We start from the raw sequence: 22780 nt of genomic DNA on the forward strand, positions 1-22780 counted from the left end.
ACAGGACTTTGCTTCACAAGCCTTCATCGGTGGCATCCTTGACAATGACGCAGGACCTCGCATTGCAGGCCTTATCAACAGCTTCATCGGGACTGCAAGATGCATCTCCGAAGTAGGATCCTGCATTGCAGCCCACAGTTTCTTGCAAACCGCCACTAGACAACGCATGGTCGGCACGAGATCTCGCAATCCTCCGCAACCATGATTTAAGATATTTTGTTCTGTGGGCCTAACTTGGTCCCTGTGCCCGTCACATGCACCATCACAGTCGGCCTGAACTTGTGACTTTGTCCCGGAATGTTGCAACCATATGACCACAGTTGACGCTTTGTGCTTTTAGGCACCATTTTTTACCTATAGCTTTAAAACTGCCTGTCTCCAGTTTTAATGATTGGTTTGTAGTTGTTTTAATGTCAATTAATTTATTACATTTTACTGTATTTTCCTAAATTGGCGTGGGATTTTCTTTGTGTTGTGTTTTCAATGTATTACTGTGTAGGTGCTGCATAAGTACTTTACACATTGCCTCTAATTTAAGTTTGACTGTTTTTGTGCGAGCAAAGCACAGGGTTAAGCATAAGTTAATTTGGGCTGTGCTTGTGAGTTCACCCTGCAAGGAATTGTGGTGGCTGCTTTAGTAGTGTTTCAGCCCACCCATCCAGTAACCCAATTTCCTACATATTATTTTGCTTTGCTGGCATTTCCTTTGCTTGGTGGTATTTTTAGTAGCCACAGCAGTATGAGATTCCTTGGGTCTTTTAAATGTTGTATTCTACTAGTCTGCTTCTTATTCAAAACATGAAACTAGAGCTTAGTTGCAGAAGCGACAGCGACCAAGGGGTGTTCACAGTGAGTTCACTTGCATTTCCTATCTTTTTTGCATGACATGACTTTAATGGCTATTGTTGTTAATATATATTATCTTTGCTGTCATTTGCTAGGACAAGAGTTATTCCTGCCCCATTTGTGAGAAATCATTTTCAGATGATCGTCTGATAAGATCCCACATCAAGGCAAACCATCCAGGTGAGGAAAAATAAGTATTGTTTAAAATATACATTATATTCCAGGTTTTATCTCAGTGGTTCACTGTCTGTGTTAAACAAAATGATTCTGAGTATGTAATCACATTTGTTTTGTATATAACTTGATCTTTATTCAGTAATTTATTGTACCACAAACAACGCCGCTGTCATGATTCTAGCCCACCGCTGCCAGCTGAAATTAAACATACATATTACAATTTGATTGTAGTAAAAAATGATCCTCCAGATGAAAGAACCTTGACCGATCATTGATAGGACTGCTATTTGAAGCCTTAGATTGACCCCTCTCTATACACAAGGGAATGCATTTATGACGCCCTGCTGCGATGACTGAAGTATCCCAGTCTGCTGTGTGATATTAATAACATAAAGGGATACGTTGGATGAAGGGGGGTGGAGACTGAAGAGAACACCAAAGAAATCAAATTTATGTGCGGGATTGGCCAAAGGTTGGCCCTGGGTAGCATCCATAATCATGGTGAAAGGTGCAAGTGGACCTCCCAAAGGGTAGAAAGGCATGGTTCAATAAAATGGATGACCTATCATATATTTACTAATTCATATGGTCCTGCATGGGGTTGGCAATGTGGGGTGTGGAGTAAATATCTCCTATTGAAGGCAGACATCTGTGTTTCATATGGACTTTGTTATAAATATCTAAACTGCAACTGCAATTGATTCAAGAGTTAAAAACATCTGAAAAGACAAATCTCTAAATGGGGAGGTGATACAGTCTGTGACCCTTCTCTTGCGTTTTCTTCATTTTTGAGACTCTGTACAAAGGCCGCAGCTGCCTTCACATGGGTAAAGGTCCAAAGAATGGAGCCGTAATAAAGAAGTGCAAAGAAAGGAGCATTAGTCCTCATTTGTGTGAATTTTTAAGTCTTTGCATTCTTGCGGTTGTTAAGTGGCACAAATCTGGGAATAGGAGGATACTAGATTCCTGATGATCAGCTTTTTCTTTGCAGCAGCTGTCCTTAGAATAATATTGTGTGGTCCCTGTATGAAAAGTCTGTGATAATCACATCTCATTTTTCTTCATTCTTTTCAGATCCCCTTTCCGGAAGCCAATTGACTTTCATTTGTTTGAGACACTTTACTTTAAATTTAGGGATCACCTATTTAGGAACAAAAACATTTGAATTTATATATTAGGTCGGACTCCTTGTCTATCACAGGCCTTCCAAGTACCCTAATGATTCTAGCTCTTTAGAGATTTTCCTATTGCTCATATTCCTGCATATCTCTTCTCCCGGCTCCAGCCCTGAAGGAAGGTATCCGTAGCTGTTGCTCATGGGTCCAGCTTGCAGTGGAAGTACATTTGTATTCAGTAATGCAACTGTGATGCAAATAGATCCACTGATTATGAATCTCATGTCTGGTTGAGTCATTGGAGGGCCACTCGGTCCAGTTTCCAGAGACTTGCTCTTCTCCAAAACGTATTCTGCTTTCAATGCTTCTTGATGCTCCAGGCAGAAGTGCAAGAAATCTTTGGCTTTCTCTGTGAAAATCTTTGACTTCGTTCTTCACAGGTGTTTTATATATCTCACCGTCGATGTGTTACCCATCTTGAGGGTGAAACATGGCTCTGTGGTCTCAGAGGAGGCCAAATTTTCCAATTTTGGATCCACTTTAATGAGAAGTGAACCATAGCATTCCTTGGAGATAGCACATTTAGCGTTCCCCATTAAAATTATGGCTCGCTTAGCCCAGCCTGACAGGGATATTATTAGCTTCTTCCGCAATGTCCAATATCTTGGTTAGTGGACCGGCCATATCTAGTTGCTTATCTTTTCAGGAACACCGTGATCAATCAATATCCTTCTTAAAGTCACTTACATGCTTGGTTAAAATTTAGCTGGGAGGTTAGGGAGACTTTACTTTCTAGTGTGGAGTGGGGGCATTTGACTGTGAGTCAATTCCTGACCTCCTTGTCTGAAGGTTTATCGAGACAGGATGCCACATAGGAAGCCAGCTTACCTGCTGGCGCCCACTTAGTGGACTGTGAATGGTAGATGTCCTTTGCGTTCACCATTTCAGTGGGAAATGGTGGATTTGCTCACTGGTGGGAGACAGGTCCCCTTTGGAACTTGAGCTTGCGTGCCATGGGTTGGGTCAAACCCTCTGACTTGAAGTCTCCTGGTGAATCGTCTGCCATGTCATAGCCCTCCTGGTGTAGGGGAAGTGAGGAATCTCCCAAGGTGTCATGAGTGGATGGGCCCCTAGGTCCCCATGTGGTTGGTACACCGGAGGAGGAACTTCTCTAGCCAGGACAGCCCTTTTTAGCCTGTCAAAGGCATCATCAAGGGAGACTTAGTCTGTTGATTTTAGTTTGTACCTTTTTTGGCACATGGCTGTAAAGCTTTAGAGGTTCTATAGGCCCCAAAGGTCCTCCTTAGTCTTCACTCCAGTTGAGGTATTCCGAGAATGTGAAGGCCCATTGCATTAGTTTCTTCTCCCGAGGCACCAGCACATGAGTCACTGCTCTCTTGACTGAGGCATCCAGCGCCTCTGCTATTGTCTCATTTCACAGGATGAATGTTATCTCCTCCTCCTCCTGGAGGAAAGAGGGGTCACCCCTTTGCCGTAGGCAAGCTTGGTAGCTAAAAAGGCATGGGTTGAGGTGGACCGATATGCCCTGCAACATTCCTCCAGAGGATGCAAACGTACGCCTGTGGTTACAGGAGTTTTTGGGAGTCTCATAGGGCTATGCTTGCGACCAAGAGGGGTCTCACTACCTTTGTGATTTCAGTGGGCTGGTCCCAGTGACTTGCATTGTTGGGCGATGCAGCCAGTAAATACATACCTGTACTAGGGTATTGTGCTCCAAACTACATTTGATAGTGTGATATAATTATGTACAGGAGCTGTTTAATGTTACACCTTCAGCATATAGAGAATACGTTTGATTTGGATGGCTATTTTTGGACGATTATTTATTACAAGAGTAGTACTATAAAGGTAGAAATCTATGTCCCAGACCAGGGTCCTGATATCTTAGGCCTGTGGCACCAATGGATGTTAGACATGGTCTTGCAATTAGGGCGAGAGGTGCAGGTCATATTGGAGAGAGATGATGAGTTTGGAGATATGTGTTGATGGATCGGTGAAAGAAGCAGGTGCTGATCAACTCTGTCGATGCAAAGCTGGGAAATTTAGAAAACGTACTACAAGAATGATTGATGAGGAGTTTGAGTAATTAAAAGGTATTGTACATACCATAAAATTAAAAGAGGGAGAGGTACCAGTTAAGCATAAGTTGAGAAAATGTGCAATGAGAAAGTAATTGAGACAATAGAAAAATCCCTTTGTAGTTAGAAAAAAGAGGGGGGGTCAAATGACCTTGTTCTGTGTGTGTCTCAGAGGTATAAATAAGGTGGTGTTGGTGGTTGGGCACCCCGTACCAAGAATTGAAGCTAAGATATCATCAGTACACAGAGGACACTTTTCCCAAACGAGATTTGAGGTGGTATATCATAAAATTCCATTAGCGGAAGTTATATTACTTGAAGATGTGTAACATTTTTTTGAGTTTCTTTTGGAGTGACTTCAGCTGCCTCAGTATACCAAAATAGTGTGTTTAATTTATTTAAAGGTAAGCAAGGGTTCTTAGTTTTTCATGGTGATATTCTCATTTTCGGAATGGACAGGTGGGAGAGAACATGGTGGCAGGGCGAGAGCTGAGTTGAAAATATTGATGCACAATGCTTTAAGGCTGAAGAAAGACCCATGTGTGTTTTTACAACAAAGCAGGTGGATTATTTGGCGCACATGTTGAAACCTGACAGAGGTAGCCCTAGAGACAGTTTCATAAAAGCAGCAGACAGTGCACACAAAACAAGGAGCAAAGAAAATGTAATGTCTTTTCTGAGTTTACCACAAATTCTGTGTGCAAATAATTCGTAAATGTGCTGATACAGTGGAACCTTTATCAAGATTACCCAAAAAGGAGTTTTTCAGTGGAACGTGAAATAAGACCAGGCCTTGGAAAAAAGTTGAGTACTGCACCTATTCTCAGCAGGCTGTTTAAACTGAGCAGGAACGTTTGCATTACAGCAGATGCTAGTGACCATAGAATTGGAGCAGTGGTCGCACAGAGTGGAGGCAATGGGGGTGGTTTGCATTTAAAGTTCTCAAAGAAGTAGGAACATGTATTCAGTGATTGGAATTGATGTGTGTGTGGGCTGTGAATAGTTTTAAGAACTATTTATATGGGAGAAGTTCATGCTTAGGGCTGATCATATGCCCCTTTTATTCATTATAAGTTGTTCAAATCATTATTCTTCTAACGCAACAGCTTAGCACTACATTATTGAAATATAATATTGAAACTGAACTTGTATCAGGAAGTAAATAGAAGAGCCAACTACATGTCTTTATAGCCTGTAGAGGTAGAGTCAAGCAAAGGAGGAGGTATGGAAAAATAATTGGAATGCTTTTTTGCCAGTATACATTAGATTTGTGAAAATAGTATTTGGGAAGAAAACTGTGTCAAGGAGCTAGAGGATGACATTTTATTGAATAGTGTAAAACAGTTAACTATTTTAGGATGGTCTGGTGAGAGAAATGTGGCTAAAATGAGTTACAACTGTCTCTTGAAGGGGACCAATTACTCAGGGCAGATAAAATGGTATCACCAAGAGCGATTAGAGGGAAGTTACTAAATGTAGTTCATAAGGTCTATCTGGGGATGACTTATTGCAAACTGAGTTTGAAAGAATTGTTTTGGGAGCCAGGAGGTAGCTTGCAAGATTCTGAGAGTGTTTTTCTCTTGTCTTTGGGGGCCAGAGGAAAACTCATGTTTGGTCACAAAACGGGTAGATAACCTTTGCATCAGGAATAAAAGTGCAGGCAAACTCGAGATGCAATTGATTTTAAACAGTTTGCTCAACCCAGGGCACTGGTACCACGGTCTCTGGTGAAGGTCTGGTGACGTACACTACAGCGATTGTCCCTAGCCTGACAGAGTACTCCATTATGCATTCTTGAGGATGGTGGCTGTGCCAGGGGACCAAAGTATGGCCCAGACCCATCTCCTGTTGGCGTGCCAAAGGAATTTCCACTATTACCTCTGGCGCGCATGGTAGTCTTTGGGGGACCAGCTTCTCTATCTTGAGAGAGCAAGCAGGTTTGCTTGGTAAAACACTTATAAGGCTGGTAGTTTAAAGAAAAGGGGTAACCCTGTGTCCCTCAGAACCTGGGTAATTAATGGTTTAAGAAAAAGTGGTTCTGATGTGTAAAACACAAATGATTTAACAATGCTAATAAGGCAATCCAAGACTAACGCTCTCCAATAAACACAGCTCTAGAAATAGGTACTCAACAAATAAGTCATGAAGTCAAAAAATTGCACTATGCATTTATAACAGAATTGCTTCATTCAGTGTTTACATACATAGCACAAATGCACTGTCGGAATCAATATTAAAGTGCAATTGAGTGACATCTGTGCAAAAGGGCCCAATGGCTGAAGAATATATACAGTGCGAACAAATTCCTATATACAAATATATACACAGGTGTTTTAGGATGGCCAGACACTGATTTGGATCCAAAGATTCCTATTCTTCCTATTGGAATCCTGGTGGTACTGGACCTATGAATAGCATCGACGTTTCGACCCTGATGTGCCCCAGTGGGTGGTCACAGCGGGTCTTTCTCAAGACAGAAGTGTGGTGGGGCTGGACAGTCTGAAATAAATAATGAGTTGTGTATCAGAGAGACTGTGTGGGCACTGACGTGTCGCCCAAATGCAAGGGGTGCATGGATACTCACTTAATGAAGGCCGGGGACCTCAGCCTTAATCTGCAGGGCACGATGGCCAGGGTATCTGTGGAAGAGGAGTATCAGGATCAGGACCTTGCATAGTGAATGCAATTGAAAAAACATGTGGGCGTGAATTCCTAGTGTCACTGGCGAGCGTTCGCAAATAAGTGACTCGAGAGTGCAGTAAACGACCAAGAGTATACAATTCTACTCTATGTAACACTAGTGCAATCACATTCAAATATTATGTGGTAGCCGGCTCAGGGCCTCGCATAGTGATTGCAATTGAAAACCATGTGTGGGCATGAATTCTTAGCGTCACTAGGGAGCGTTCGCTAGTAAGTACCTAGAAAGTGCGGTAAAAGACAGAGAGCATACACTTCTACTCTATGTAACAGTAGTGCAACCACATTCAAGTATTATGTGATATTCGAAGCATGAGCGTTTAATTCTACTTTGTGTAATGTCTAAGTTAAGTTCTCATGCATGTGTGCTTTCATGTTTAACAGACGCAAAAACAACAGGTGATGGACAGAATGCAGAACAATGTCATACATTCACCCCAGTACAGAGATCGGGGCCGAAATCCATCTTTTTTTTGCTCACCATGCCATTCCAGTTTGAACCCAGCCATATGCAAATCAGTCTTGACCCTGTGCTCCATGGGAACAGTCCAGCCCGAACTGCCAAGCCAGGTCCTCCCTGGACTGGAAACAAGCATCCAAAGACCTACTCAGATCCTAGGTACATTTAGGTACATCTAGTTAGGGAGGCATCGTAGGAGTACGCACCTTCTATCATGTGGTTTTATATTCTTTTATGTAATCATGATTATTGCAAGATGGTAGAGCTATACCATCCATTCACTTTCCTAGTGCTTCTAATCATATATCTCTGCTACTGTTTATTGGTTGTTGCAGCTCATCTATTATACACTAGAATAACAACTGTTCAATAAATTCTTATTGAAAACACCCAGCCTGTTTATTCTGTGTATCTCTCTGAGACAAACTAAGTGAGCACGAGTGACTGAGTGACAGGTAGTACATTGTTTCTACAATTCAGAGGGATCAGGGTTATCATGTTCTGAGGTTCCCAAGAACTATTCTCTCCCCGATAAGCGGAGATTCTAGTGGCACTGTGAGCTAGCTGATACAGACAGGCTAACATACCTGGTGGGGGTGCACGTAATCAGTCTGCCACCAATCCCACAGTTTATGGTATCCAATCGTGCAGATCCTGTATAGGTTATTTAGGAACTACACAACATGTTTTTCTTGATACTCGCAGTCCATGCACTGTACATCTTTCCCTTTTGACTGTACATTTTATGTGAGCACTATCAGTAACTGTCCCAGTGATAAGCTTTTCTTTGTATTTGCTGCAGAGGTTGCTTCCAGTACAATATCCGAGATCATTGGGAAGAGAGTTCAGCTAAAGGGCCTTATAGGAAAGCGAGCGGCAAAGTGCCCCTATTGTGACTTTTATTTTGTGAAGAATGGATCAGACCTCCAACGTCACATCTGGGCCCATGAAGGTAACATCATATGCTCCCAATCCTGTTTTATGCTCCCAATCCTGTTTTAAAAAAAAGTATTTATACTCCCCTATTCACCAAATATGTGAACAAAATGGTCCTGTTTTCTATCTCTACACCTCTCAATAAGTGCTGACAGAGATTCTAGAAACACACCATTTCAGGAAGCCATCTTTATGCCCCAGGTTCAGCAGTGGGAGCCCTCGCCCATCGCCCTGCCTCCCACTTGAGCACTGAGAGGTAGTGAGATTGGTGAAGTGTGCTATAAATATTCTGGTTTTTCTCATTCGTGGCTCCTTCATCACCATGGAATCTTAAGGGATGTCTCCTCACATAGAAAGTACTTAAAAGCTCAAATTAATGAAATCACTTGCTTGTGTAACTTTTTTCACTTACAACAATTTGTATAAACAAAGCTGGTCGGAAGTTGTTTGAGCTTCCTTTCACAAGGGCAGTTGATTTGGCAGTTTGGGTCACACTGCGATTTTTGTCCCCTGCTTGCCTGCAGTGGTACTGTGAGTAAAAACAATGGACTGTGAACGCGCCTTGTAGTAATAAATCACCAATGTTAGGGGTCACTTAAGTTATTTTATCAATTAACTTAGTGTCATATTTTGTAGGCTGTCATATGTCCTTTAACCACTTGGCTGCTAAGGGGTGTGCATGTAGGTCCATTGACTTTCCATTGAAATCAATGGGCCCTACATGACGAGTTACCCTTGTCATTAGCACTGAAGGGGTTAAGCATGTCCTGCTATCACAAGCAATGCATACTCCTTGGAGGAGTCTACATCTGCCTTCCTTTTCACCATGATATGTGTCTGGCTTTCTTTCAAGGAGTGAATACAACTGCTCCCCACTTGTCAGTTTATATATGCTCAGTCCCCACACATGCGCTTATCTTCACTCACAGCCCCTAGAGCATGCACTGCTGACATCGCGGGAGAGGTTTCTCAGGCTCCTCATTGATACCAATTCAGTCTGAATACTAATTGAACGTACTCTCTACAGTGACCAACTGCACAACACAATACATGTATTTTGTGTACTAATGAATTATAAACGTGTATAATTTCTCAGATAACTGAAATGAAAAGATGAATAATACATGATTCACAAATAAAGTTTTTTCTTACATCGAAGCAAAAGTAATTAAATATATTTAACATGCATCAAATTTAATTGAAGTGGTGCTTAGTCTCTGATCTAAAGAAGAGAGGTTAATGTCTCTTGTAAGCCACTTAGATGGAGCCAAAAGACTCGAGGAGTTCACACCCTATTTGGGTTTGAAAAGAAAGCCCTCACACACCGACCTAGTCAGTGTCATGCTTCATCATCGGGCCCCACCGAAGAGACCTAATGCCTCTTCGGTGTGCTGCGACGCCAGGAGACTGCGGAGCTGGTATTGTGTGATGGGTGTGTTGAGGGGTTAAATTAAACTTAAAAGTGTCTAAAGGGTATCTAAAAAAAAAAAAGTTTATTAATGATCCCTAGGACACAATAAAAAGAGTTCTATGTGTCTGAATTGTAAAGCCAAAGGTAATGGATGGTTTAATTCAGAAATAACTTAGTCAACATGTTTCAGCCTTAGTGTTGGTTTAATTTTACCTAGGCATTCATCAGGACAATGTTAAACCCCGGCGGTATGGACTCTCTAATCGTCCACCCTACCTGGGGGCGTGAAAGTGAAAATGAAAAAAATGTTTAAAGTGCATAAAAATTGGAAGAGCAAATGCTCATTCCGAAAAATCACTCCTAGTTATGGAGTGTCTTGGCACCTGTGGAACAAGAAGACGGACAGACATATAAGACAAACAAACAATTATTTGTAAAGCTATGCCATAGCGCCTTTCTGTTCAGGGTGCTCCGAGTAAGTGGCAGCAAATGTGTTCCCAGACTAACTACTAGAATTAAACACCATCCGCATACCCTCTAGGGATGATAAATCTAGTTCTGGGAAGTGTAGTGACGATAGTGATTTAAAAAAGCCGTGAATGGCTTGCAGGGGATTAAAATCACGTGGTGTAGGTGTTTCAGAGGATCAATGGACAAAGAGTCAGTGACCCACACACATAAGTTTGATATAAAGGAACATATCTCACTTTAAAGTTAGGCGCTATCTGCACCATGGGTCTCAGGAGGGGGGTTGGAGTGTCCCTGGCACATCCTAAGGATAGAGAAAATAGGCTAGAAACATTCGGAATCGCGTTCAACTTAGCTTCATTGCGTGGTTTTTGTCCGATCATCATTGCAGCATTACTCACGCCCTCAGCACTCGCAGCCCGCTTATACACCTCGTACTTCCTCAACCGGACCCCGACGATGGAGAACGGGGCCGGTGGGGACGTTTAAAAAGGCTGCGTAACGTTGTTGGCGCTCTTCCGGGTGGGCGTGGCTGCACCCGAGCGAGGCCGGGGTGTGCTTCCCCGCGGGCGGGGTTTGATGAAAACGAGGCTTGGTGCGCTCGTTTCCGTGTGGGATATTACATTGTGTCTCCAAAGGGAGGCTTGAATCAATGGGCCAATCAGTGATTTCGAGGATGTAAACACAAGACGGCATGAAACAATCAAATGCCTCTTGGCTGTTCGAAATAAATTCGATTTTATCATGAATGGAAGTGATTTTGTCTGGGCTTCATTAATTTTGGTTCAGATCTGCAAATATCAGTGTAAGTGGGAGCGCAGAGTAAACATAATATTCACTGATCGGTAGTGTATATTCATAAGGATCCAAGGTCCATTTGTAATATTCAACAGCAGAATGTTAATTTATAGTAACAGAGATTTATGTTGTGCGCTACTGATCAGACGGGTCTTTTGGGTACTCATTTCTCATAAATTTCTCTTTTTTTGAAAAAAAAAATTTTGAAAGATTTTTTAGGAATTGTTCATGACCTAGTGTTCATTAATATGCGGGGGTCTATCAGTTTAGTACTGTATTCCACGGAATATCATCATTGAGCCCAATGATGTTGGTACCTAGACGGTACACCCACCGCTGTTCTTTCTCAAAGAGCCTGCTAGTGATGTTTGTGGTACCAGTGATTTTTTCAATTATTGTCCATTTCATATCATTTGGAGTATGGTTATGTTCCAAATAGTGTCGGCTCAGTTTAGTTGTTGCTTTTTTGCATCGGATATTACTCCGATGCTCACCAATGCGCTGTTTCACTTTTCTTGTTGTCATTCCGATGTAACGTAAGGAACAGGGACACGTTATTAAGTATATCACATTGTTTGAGTTGCAGTTGGTGTGTGCAACTTGTGTCCAGATTTTTCCTGTTTCTAATGAAAGTGATTTTGAGGTTTCTGTTAGGTGACATATGCTACAGTCTGAGCAGGGATAATGCCCTGTAATGGGGGGAAGGCCCCATGCTGTAGTGACTGAGGGTGTCTGAGGGTCATTCTTCTGTTTCGGGCGGGTGTGAACCAGGGCATCTCTTAAGCTCCGGCCTTTTTTGAAAGAAAACATGGGTTTTTCCCAGTCTTTTTTTGCTGATTTTATGATACTCCAATGCTTGTTTATGGTTTTTTTCATATAGTTTGACAGCCCATTGAATGTTGTCACACAAGTGAGTGGTACCAGGTCTTGGCTGTTGGTTTTTTCTTCTAGCAAGACTTCTCTCGGCTGATTTCTAGCTCTCTTAAAGCCCTTGTTAAGGATTGCAGGAGGATATCCTCTGTCTTTTAGTTTTTCAGTTAGACTAGAGGCTTGTTCCTTGAAGTCAGTAATGCTACTACAATTACGCCTTAACCTAAGGTATTGCCCATAAGGCAGGTTCTCTTTTAGGGGGCGCGGATGAAAGCTGCTAAACTCTAATAGATTGTTCTTTGCTGTTGGTTTGTGATGAGTTTTGGTGGTTAGACAAGTACCAGATATCGTAATTAGTACATCCAGGAAGACAATGTCAGTTTTACTTGTGGTGTTGGTAAATCTTAAATTGTTGTCTAGGGTATTGATCCACATCAGAAAGGCTTCCAGATTACTCTCACTGCCTATCCATAACAGCAGGATGTCGTCAATGTAACGTTTCCACAAAAGCATTGACGAGCCAAATTTCGCAGTTGGGGGAAGGATGTGTTGGGCTTCAAACTCCGCCACATATAGCCCAGCCACACTTGGGGCAAAGGTACTACCCATCGAAGTCCCTGAGCATTGAAGGAACAACTTGTCCTTGAAAGAGAAAAAATTCTCTTTGAGTGCTATTGTTGCACAATCAATAATGAATTTTTTCGGTGTTTGATATTTCCATTCAATTGAGTCCAGTGCCTTACCCTGGCGTAATTGTAGTAGCATTACTGACTTCAAGGAACAAGCCTCTAGTCTAACTGAAAAACTAAAAGACAGAGGATATCCTCCTGCAATCCTTAACAAGGGCTTTAAGAGAGCTAGAAATCAGCCGAGAGAAGTCTTGCTAGAAGAAAAAACCAACAGCCAAGACCTGGTACCACTCACTTGTGTGACAACATTCAATGGGCTGTCAAACTATATGAAAAAAACCATAAACAAGCATTGGAGTATCATAAAATCAGCAAAAAAAGACTGGGAAAAACCCATGTTTTCTTTCAAAAAAGGCCGGAGCTTAAGAGATGCCCTGGTTCACACCCGCCCGAAACAGAAGAATGACCCTCAGACACCCTCAGTCATTACAGCATGGGGCCTTCCCCCCATTACAGGGCATTATCCCTGCTCAGACTGTAGCATATGTCACCTAACAGAAACTTCAAAATCACTTTCATTGGAAACAGGAAAAATCTGGACACAAGTTGCACACACCAACTGCAACTCAAACAATGTGATATACTTAATAACGTGTCCCTGTTCCTTACGTTACATCGGAATGACAACAAGAAAAGTGAAACAGCGCATTGGTGAGCATCGGAGTAATATCCGATGCAAAAAAGCAACAACTAAACTGAGCCGACACTATTTGGAACATAACCATACTCCAAATGATATGAAATGGACAATAATTGAAAAAATCACTGGTACCACAAACATCACTAGCAGGCTCTTTGAGAAAGAACAGCGGTGGGTGTACCGTCTAGGTACCAACATCATTGGGCTCAATGATGATATTCCGTGGAATACAGTACTAAACTGATAGACCCCCGCATATTAATGAACACTAGGTCATGAACAATTCCTAAAAAATCTTTCAAATTTTTTTTTTTCAAAAAAAGAGAAATTTTTGAGAAATGAGTACCCAAAAGACCCGTCTGATCAGTAGCGCACAACATAAATCTCTGTTACTATAAATTAACATTCTGCTGTTGAATATTACAAATGGACCTTGGATCCTTATGAATATACACTACCGATCAGTGAATATTATGTTTACTCTGCGCTCCCACTTACACTGATATTTGCAGATCTGAACCAAAATTAATGAAGCCCAGACAAAATCACTTCCATTCATGATAAAATCGAATTTATTTCGAACAGCCAAGAGGCATTTGATTGTTTCATGCCGTCTTGTGTTTACATCCTCGAAATCACTGATTGGCCCATTGATTCAAGCCTCCCTTTGGAGACACAATGTAATATCCCACACGGAAACGAGCGCACCAAGCCTCGTTTTCATCAAACCCCGCCCGCGGGGAAGCACACCCCGGCCTCGCTCGGGTGCAGCCACGCCCACCCGGAAGAGCGCCAACAACGTTACACAGCCTTTTTAAACGTCCCCACCGGCCCCGTTCTCCATCGTCGGGGTCCGGTTGAGGAAGTACGAGGTGTACAAGCGGGCTGCGAGTGCTGAGGGCGTGAGTAATGCTGCAATGATGATCGGACAAAAACCACGCAATGAAGCTAAGTTGAACGCGATTCCGAATGTTTCTAGCCTATTTTCTCTATCCTTAGGATGTGCCAGGGACACTCCAACCCCCCTCCTGAGACCCATGGTGCAGATAGCGCCTAACTTTAAAGTGAGATATGTTCCTTTATATCAAACTTATGTGTGTGGGTCACTGACTCTTTGTCCATTGATCCTCTGAAACACCTACACCACGTGATTTTAATCCCCTGCAAGCCATTCACGGCTTTTTTAAATCACTATCGTCACTACACTTCCCAGAACTAGATTTATCATCCCTAGAGGGTATGCGGATGGTGTTTAATTCTAGTAGTTAGTCTGGGAACACATTTGCTGCCACTTACTCAGAGCACCCTGAACAGAAAGGCGCTATGGCATAGCTTTACAAATAATTGTTTGTTTGTCTTATATGTTTGTCCGTCTTCTTGTTCCACAGGTGCCAAGACACTCCATAACTAGGAGTGATTTTTCGGAATGAGCATTTGCTCTTCCAATTTTTATGCACTTTAAACATTTTTTTCATTTTCACTTTCACGCCCCCAGGTAGGGTGGACGATTAGAGAGTCCATACCGCCGGGGTTTAACATTGTCCTGATGAATGCCTAGGTAAAATTAAACCAACACTAAGGCTGAAACATGTTGACTAAGTTATTTCTGAATTAAACCATCCATTACCTTTGGCTTTACAATTCAGACACATAGAACTCTTTTTATTGTGTCCTAGGGATCATTAATAAACTTTTTTTTTTTTTAGATACCCTTTAGACACTTTTAAGTTTAATTTAACCCCTCAACACACCCATCACACAATACCAGCTCCGCAGTCTCCTGGCGTCGCAGCACACCGAAGAGGCATTAGGTCTCTTCGGTGGGGCCCGATGATGAAGCATGACACTGACTAGGTCGGTGTGTGAGGGCTTTCTTTTCAAACCCAAATAGGGTGTGAACTCCTCGAGTCTTTTGGCTCCATCTAAGTGGCTTACAAGAGACATTAACCTCTCTTCTTTTGTTTATTGTCATATTATTGGGGATCAAGAGAGTGTTCCTGTATTTCCCTACCTCTCCCATTGTTTTTTTTAGTCTCTGATCTAGCCAGTTCAGATAGATGCAGTCTGGCATCCCCCTCAAGGTTGTTACCGTTGCCCCATTGATTTAATCATCCTCATACCCCCCTCATGTCTCATGTCATACCAGTTGGCCGCTCCCTTTCTCCCAACAGTATCCAGAATTCCCTCAAAGTGACTCGTATCTCATTTATACTTCTCCAGTTTTGACAAATGACCATCCTAGAATACAAATGTTCTTCACGGCTTAAATAAGATAGCAAGCTATCCTAGTTGGCCCCAACCCCTTTCTGCACCCACCATCCTAGTTGCCCTCTACCTGCCTTCTCTCATGTCCCCAGGTCAGTGGCATCCAGTGCAAAAAAATCAAGTGAATCCCCCTGGTCTGAGATCCCAGTAAGACCACCAAGATCAGAACAATAGCAAAGAGAGTTTTCTGGCAACTCGGACTTTTCAGGAAAACCAAACCCTATACTGGTCCTGCTCTACAAGAGGGAGCACATTCCTGGCGACCTCATTCACTGCAGTCTTGATGCCTCCCAACAGCCTGCCTCCACAGACTTCATCCCCAGTGCCTAAGAAGAAATGGATGCCTGCCACGTGGTCATCCTCTGTTTGGTTAGAGCCTATTTTAGTACTGACTCAGATGCTGCCCATAGAGCTGACTATGATGCTGTGCTTGGAGCGGTTTCTCCGAGGCAAGAATGGCACGCTAACGAGGAACACGCTGATAAGGTGAAACAGTTCCACGAGATAATAGCTGAGCTTCCAAATGTAAGGACCCTTTGCTAAAAAAAACACAAAAAAACCTTTGGATGTGCCAAAAAACCACCCTGGCTAAAGGGCGACACGCTGAATCAAAATACGGAGTGACCTATCAACAAAAGAAGATTCCAGATCTTCTGGAAATATAACAGAAATCAGCTGCCTTTACGTGTCCACAAAGTTCACAGCCCTGAGGAAGACCTTCTTTTAAACACATCAGCGGCCGACCGTGAAGGTCGAAAAGCGGCGGCGTTTCGAAGAGCGTGGCCAAGAGCTATCATTCAATGTATAAATTTGCGCATAAATATGTGTATTACCAGTGATGAAATTCACTATCTCATGTGTATAACAAGCAACACTCGGACCACCTTTCAAAATAGGGCCAAGCAGTATTGGTTTGGACCGCAAACAAGAAGGTGTAAATTGAGACTTGCCCCAGTAATATGATAGTGTAGGACACTTGACAATTAAATCTGTCTGTTTATGTTTTATGATCAATTCCTTTTGTATGTTTATTGATTAATGTGATGTATTATTTTTTTCGGTTTGAACATGTCTTGCTCCAAATCAATGTGGTCATAAGTGTAACCCTTTTTGAAGGTGTATAAAACATTGCATGTTTTATTTATACGTGATTAAAAAAATGAATGGAATAAGAAACATGACAACTTATTTATTTCAAGATCACTGTTATGGTTAATTCTATTGGCGCAAACTAATTTTGTGTACACCTTTGAAGCATTTCTGAAATCAGAATAAGTCAAGTCACTGACGTTCGGAGAAACAATTTGTTTTTTTTTTCAAGCTAGATATCAGTAGATTGATGGTCTTGGGGGTAACTTTTTGATGACAGTGCTTGGAGCAATTGACACTGTAAGACGTTATTTGTGCTGTGGTAAGCCACATATGAATGATGTACCCTTGGCATAGCACCTCTGTAGGGCTGAAAGATTTGCCACGACGGAGGAGATTTTCAGCTCTGACTTTGAAGCACTCGCAAAGGGTTATTAGAGGCTGATAACCTTCTTTCCAATTATAATACTGATGCTAGCTTATATCTAGACTTACAAAATGTTTGTGACTTGAACACTTCATTAAAATTCAATATCTCCTACCTCCCTGCCCGTTCATTAGGGGAGTGTCATATTTCCCAACAGTATTAGGTAAATCAGCTTATGCCTTTGAATTTACTTTGCCCTCTTCAGAGGCAAAATCTAACATTCTATCAGAGATCTAGCAACTCTCCTCCTCAGTAGTGGAACCCTTGCTACCTTTCAATGACAGCCAGTTGATTCCTGTCATGGCTGCATGCAAGAAACCTTTATCATGCACTGCGGTCGATACATAACAAGTTCCATTGGTCTTCTTCTAGTGATCTCTTCTTGATCTCGCACCTGCCACTGTAAATCTTTGTTCAAATGTCCTCCTAGAAGCAGAGCATAAATGCTTTTCCCATGACTCATCCTACTAAAGAGTCAAAGAAACGTGACTGTATGGGCTGAAAAGTCTTTGCTTCTGGCAGTCTGGCCATGTGCACCTTTAATTCCATCTTCTTTCTGGCTTGGTATGTTCTTGCCTCGTGGAAATTGGCAAGACTTACAGTGACCAGCTTAACCAGAACACATGAACAAGCTTTTTGCATTCTTTGTCAACGATGGCTTGGGTTTATCCAAGCAGATCTTGAAGGGTGGCCTGGACTCTGCGGACAGCGTATCTCAATCTATTAGTTCAGTTTTCATGCTACATTGGCACATTTGCATGTATTCAGCTGGATTTGCTGGCAATGTTAAACCATATTCATGGACATGTCCTTTGATGGTGAGCAGCTGTTCAGAAAGAAAACCAATTTTTCCTCGTTGTTCATCTAAAACAGTAGTGCCAAAACTCGCACCCTGGATCTTGACTTCCTAATGCAACAGTTTCACCACCAATGTAGGAAGATTGGTAGCTAGTCCAGGGTGGTACAGCAGATACAACCTTTTCACCCTAACGGGACAGGGGTGATTGTAGGGGACGACACCAGCAGCATCAGATAAAGTCTCCACCATCCACTACCCACCGTACTGCTGTGAAACCACTCTGACTTCCTCTTCCCACCACATCATCATCTTCCTGTGGAGGGCATTATTCTCTAGCTGATCTGCAAGGGCAATGCCTTACCCTCTTGTCCCTCCCTAGCCCTACCTCTTGACTACCATTCTTCCTCCAGAACGTGCTGTGAGGCACACACCTTAATTCTGGAGATAGAAATACTTGACCTGTAAAATAAATGGGCCATAGCGGTGGTGTCTTTGGAAGAAAAGTTCATATGATTATATTGCCTTTACTTTTTGGTCCTCATGATGGACAGAGGTCTTAGACTCATCCTGGATATTCACCTTCAGAACTTGTTCATTCAATAGGAAAAGTGCAAGATGCTATCTCTGAACCAGGTCATACTGGCCCTGAGTAGGAGACACTGGTTGACATCCTTGCATATTAGGGAAATCTTTTTTCCATTTTCCAATTCTTCCTGCCTAGAGGTCGTTCCTGACGGTTGTGGTGAAATTACAGCAGTATTCACAATTCTGCTGTGTGTATTAGCCTTCACTCCACTATCTTTACAAAACTGCTGGTGGATGTGTCCACTTCACTACATCGATTAGGAGTCCGTTTGTTTCTTTTGTTGGACCACTGGCTACTGAAAGCGAAGTCACTTGCGCTGGTCAAGGAATACATTCAGGATTCAATTACTTTCTTACATGATTTTGGCTTGATCATCAGTGCCCAAGAATCTCACCTCTTAACTACACAGAGGCTCACCTTCTTGATTTCAGTACTGAATGCAACACATTTACAAGTCTTTCCTCCTCCTTAGAGAAACACAGTTTATCAGGAGTTGACTGTGAGATTTTTGACTTCCTCTTTCTGCATTTTTTGCATCTGCTTGGCCTCAACGCCTCATGCATCCAGTTGGTGCTGCATGCTAGATGGAAAATGAGGTCCCTACAATGATGTCTGAGGTCATAATGACACCAGCATCAGGAGAGTCTTAGAGTCCATGCACGATTACCCATTCTTTTCATCCAGATCTGCACTGGTGGTTGGATTACTCCATCCTTTTGGTGTGTTGACCTTTCAGCCTCCTGCAGGCTCAGGCTCCTGTGGCACAGACACCTCCTTGGTGAGCTGTGGTTTCCATCTAAGCAGTATGACAGCACAGGACCTATGATCCGCATTAGAGCAGCTTTTGCTTATAAATGTACTACAGCTGCAGGCGGTCCACCTTACCATTAAGGCATTTCTCTCTTCCATCTCTGGGAGCAACATTAAGATTCTGTCAGCTGACACCACTACTATTCATTATATCAATAGGGTATTGTGGACCCTGTGTTTTGAGGTGATTCATTTTTGGAAGCAAGCACGGCATCGGAGAATCTTCCTGATAGTGACTCACTTGTCAGGTGCCCTCATTATGAGGGTGGATTCTGTCAATCGCCTCTTGCTGAAGGGCCACGTGGGAGTTATAGCCCATAATGATGGTGGTGATCATCTCCTGATGGGCGTTGCACTCATGGATCTCTTCACCAAGGCCCAAAAGAGGAAGTATCCTCAGTTTTGTTCCATACACTTTCCTCTGAATGGTTCTCTTGGTTATGCCCTTGTGTTCTATTGGTCTCAGGGCCTGCTGTACTTGTTTATGTCAACCCTGCTTCTGTCAAATGTACTGCAGAAGGTGAGGGAAGATCTGTTCAGCTGATTCACAGCCCTAAAGTTTACGAAGAGAATCTTGTATTATATTCTATTGGCTCATGGTCGCCCTTTCCCCTCCCATCTATAGCACATCTGCTCTTGCAAAAGGATGTTCCAGTCCTTCAACCCAACTCCCTAGCGCTGTGGTTGCATGTGTAGATATTGAGTCATGCCAGTTGGTGTCCCTTTGCCTTCCTAAATAAGCCATATGGTCACTCAGAAAGCTCACTACCATATCCATCTATGCAGAAACTCCTTTAAATCTAGCCTTTCCAACATGCAAATAGTGTAGTTCCTTTCACAGCAGGGTCTATGAGTGGCTAAAGTTACGTACAATCTGGCGGCTGTGTCTGCCTTTATGTGCCTGCCTAATCAATCACTAATGCCACGTTGTCTAATGGTTTGCTTTACTTATTTCCTTTACCTTCGTTCATAACTCCCCATTGGGATTTGAACCGATTTGAATTTTCTTGATGACAACCCAGTTTGAGCTGATACACAGTTGCCAAGTTTTACTTCTCAGCCTTGTTGGTGGCAATAACTTCACCTCGTAAGGTCATAGAACTTTTGGCCCTACCAGTTTGTACACCTTTCAAAGTTATCCACCAGACTAAGTTGGTTCTTTGCACCTGCCCCTAATTCTTAACCAAGATGGCTTCCATGTTTAATATGGCTCAGTATATTACACTTCCAGATTTCTTCCCTCGTCCACATCCACTCAACAAGAAGAAACAACCCCATATGTTTGACGCTACATGTGTGGTCTCTGACTACAATGACTGCACTTATCAGAACAGAGTGGCTGATCAGCTCTTTGTGGGCTTCTCTGTAGCTAAGGGCAAGATGGTGACTAAGCGCATTGTTGCTCCTGTGTCTCAAGATATTCAATGTCTTTGCCAAGAGAGAGCCTATGGAGGTCATTCTTTCCCATTCCACTGGTTGCTGATTTGTTCTCAACAGCAGCATGGTTATCTTTGCATACTTTTGCCAAGCACTTCTGCCTCATGTCTGTGGCATGCAGTGACAGGTACTTTGTCCAAGCTGTGTTGCATGATATTTTTGATTTAGAGGACCCTACTGGATCTCACCTCCCAAGAAGGTATTGCCTTGTGGCTCATTCATAAGGTGAGGAATCCGCTGGAAGATTAGCCCATCAGAAGAAACATGTGCTTACCTTCAGTAACATTATTTACTGTTAATACATTAACTTCCAGCAGATTCCTCACTGCCCTCCCTGCTTCCTTGAAGTGTTAGTGCTGTAATTTATAATAAGATTCTAAGATATTCAAGCATGTTTTTGCTTCACCTGTTGTTGTAGTTGCTCTCTTGGTTCCTCTTCACACTTATCTATTGGGCTTGGCGCTATTGTTGTAATGTCCGAGGAAGGAGTTGTAGCAACAGTCTCATGTCGTTACCTGGTAGTGCTGAAGATCTGTTGTCAGGGCAATGTTTTTGGAACCAGTCTGCATCCTGGAAGATAATTCATAAGGGGAAAATGTTCAGGAAATATTTGTATCTGCCAGGAAATACTGTTTAAAAAACTAAGGGCCAGATGTAGGTAGGCTTTTACCGGGTGGTAACGGCCGAATTCGGCCGTTACCACCCGGTAAAAGCAATTTGACATGTAGGTCCCTGTAATTTACAGACTCGGTAAATTTACCGGTAGGTAAATTTACCGAGTATGTAAAATACCGAGTCGGTATCATTACTGATTCCGGACAATTGGTATGTAGGTGGGACTCTTCTGAGTCCCACAAGCAGTACAACATCGGTATTTTACCATCAAATACTACTTGATGGTAAAATACCGTTTCTGGTGTGCATGCACATGTGTGCATGCACACCTATGCCATATGACAGGCAGACCTGCCCTTAGGGCAGGTATGCCTGCCACATGGCACCCGAGCCTCTTTTGGGGGTGCCAGAGGGTGTCAAAGTGACACCCCCTGCACCCTTGTGACAGTCGGTATTTTCCGATGTGGTAAATACCGACCGGTATATGCCCAATCAATCCTATGGGCTTCAAAGCCCATAGGAATGCATGGGCATTGACTGGTCGGTATTTACCACATCGGAAATTACCGACTGTTTCCGATTCGGTAATTGCACATCTGCAATTACCTACATCTCGGTATTTTTATTTTCCGACCTCTTAAATACCGAGTCGGTATGACTCGGTATTTAAGAGGTCGGTAAATAAAAATTACCTACATCTGGCCCTTAGTATCTTTTTCACTTGGGCGGTTTCCTGAATCCTGAGGTCTATTTGGAATTATAGATTACTATGTTATGAGGCACATGTCTAAACAAGTCCATTCACTTTTTGTTTCTGTGTAAAGAATGTTCCTGTTGTGAATCCAAAGGTCTTTCAAAGCTGTCCACAGATGATCCCTACCTTCATGCACTGTAGCATCCAATAATTTCTTAACCACTGTTCGGTGCGGAGATCGGAAAAGGTACTGTACGGTGGCAACAGAGACGCTGGTGTATTTCCATCGATTTTGGATTTAAAAAGATTATGGAGGGTTGTACTGTGCAATGATGTGTGTGGAGAGCTCTGGCTATACCACCTTTACCACCTTAAAATACATAGTACAATTTAAATGCATTGTACAACTACTATCTGTATCATTAGCATTCTTTAAGCTCTCCACCTCTAGTCCTCTGCAGCAACAGGGAATGTTGCTCTTCAGCATATTGCTACTTGAGTGTATATGTTTTTTAATAGTACCAATCCTCTCATTTTACCCAGAAGTCAGCCCCAGTATCTTCTTCTGTGGCAGCAGTAATTTGCTCATTTAGTTTTTCAAGGCTCATGAATCATTGCAGTAGCTTTTTTTCTTGTGAAGAGAGCATCTCCAATACCTGCAGTTGATGCAGAAACATAAACAATGGTAGCCACTTTGTTTTTTTTTATAAATATTAAAGCTTACTCATTGAATGGTAGACTTCCTGCCTTGGTCAGAGGAACTAGATTAAGTAAAGAAATGATGCAGGAAGGCTGAGACAATGAATTTTGGCCCAGTTACTTAACCGTTATCTTCATTAATCAAAGTCC

The 22780-nt window shown here is 42.5% G+C and overlaps 1 protein-coding gene across 1 annotated transcript in view; it reads left to right on the forward strand.

Annotated features, from left to right (window-relative positions):
* The window catches only part of ZFAT (zinc finger and AT-hook domain containing), a 985201-nt gene that overhangs the window by 515808 nt on the left and 446613 nt on the right, over positions 1-22780 (forward strand). The window contains exons 8-9 of the mRNA XM_078686715.1: positions 942-1026; positions 8200-8349. Coding sequence (XP_078542841.1) covers positions 942-1026; positions 8200-8349 — 235 coding nt within the window. The remainder of the gene's footprint in view (positions 1-941; positions 1027-8199; positions 8350-22780) is intronic.

Source organism: Lissotriton helveticus, chromosome 4_1, assembly GCF_964261635.1.
Source record: "Lissotriton helveticus chromosome 4_1, aLisHel1.1, whole genome shotgun sequence".
In the NCBI taxonomy this organism is placed as follows: Eukaryota; Metazoa; Chordata; class Amphibia; order Caudata; family Salamandridae; genus Lissotriton; species Lissotriton helveticus.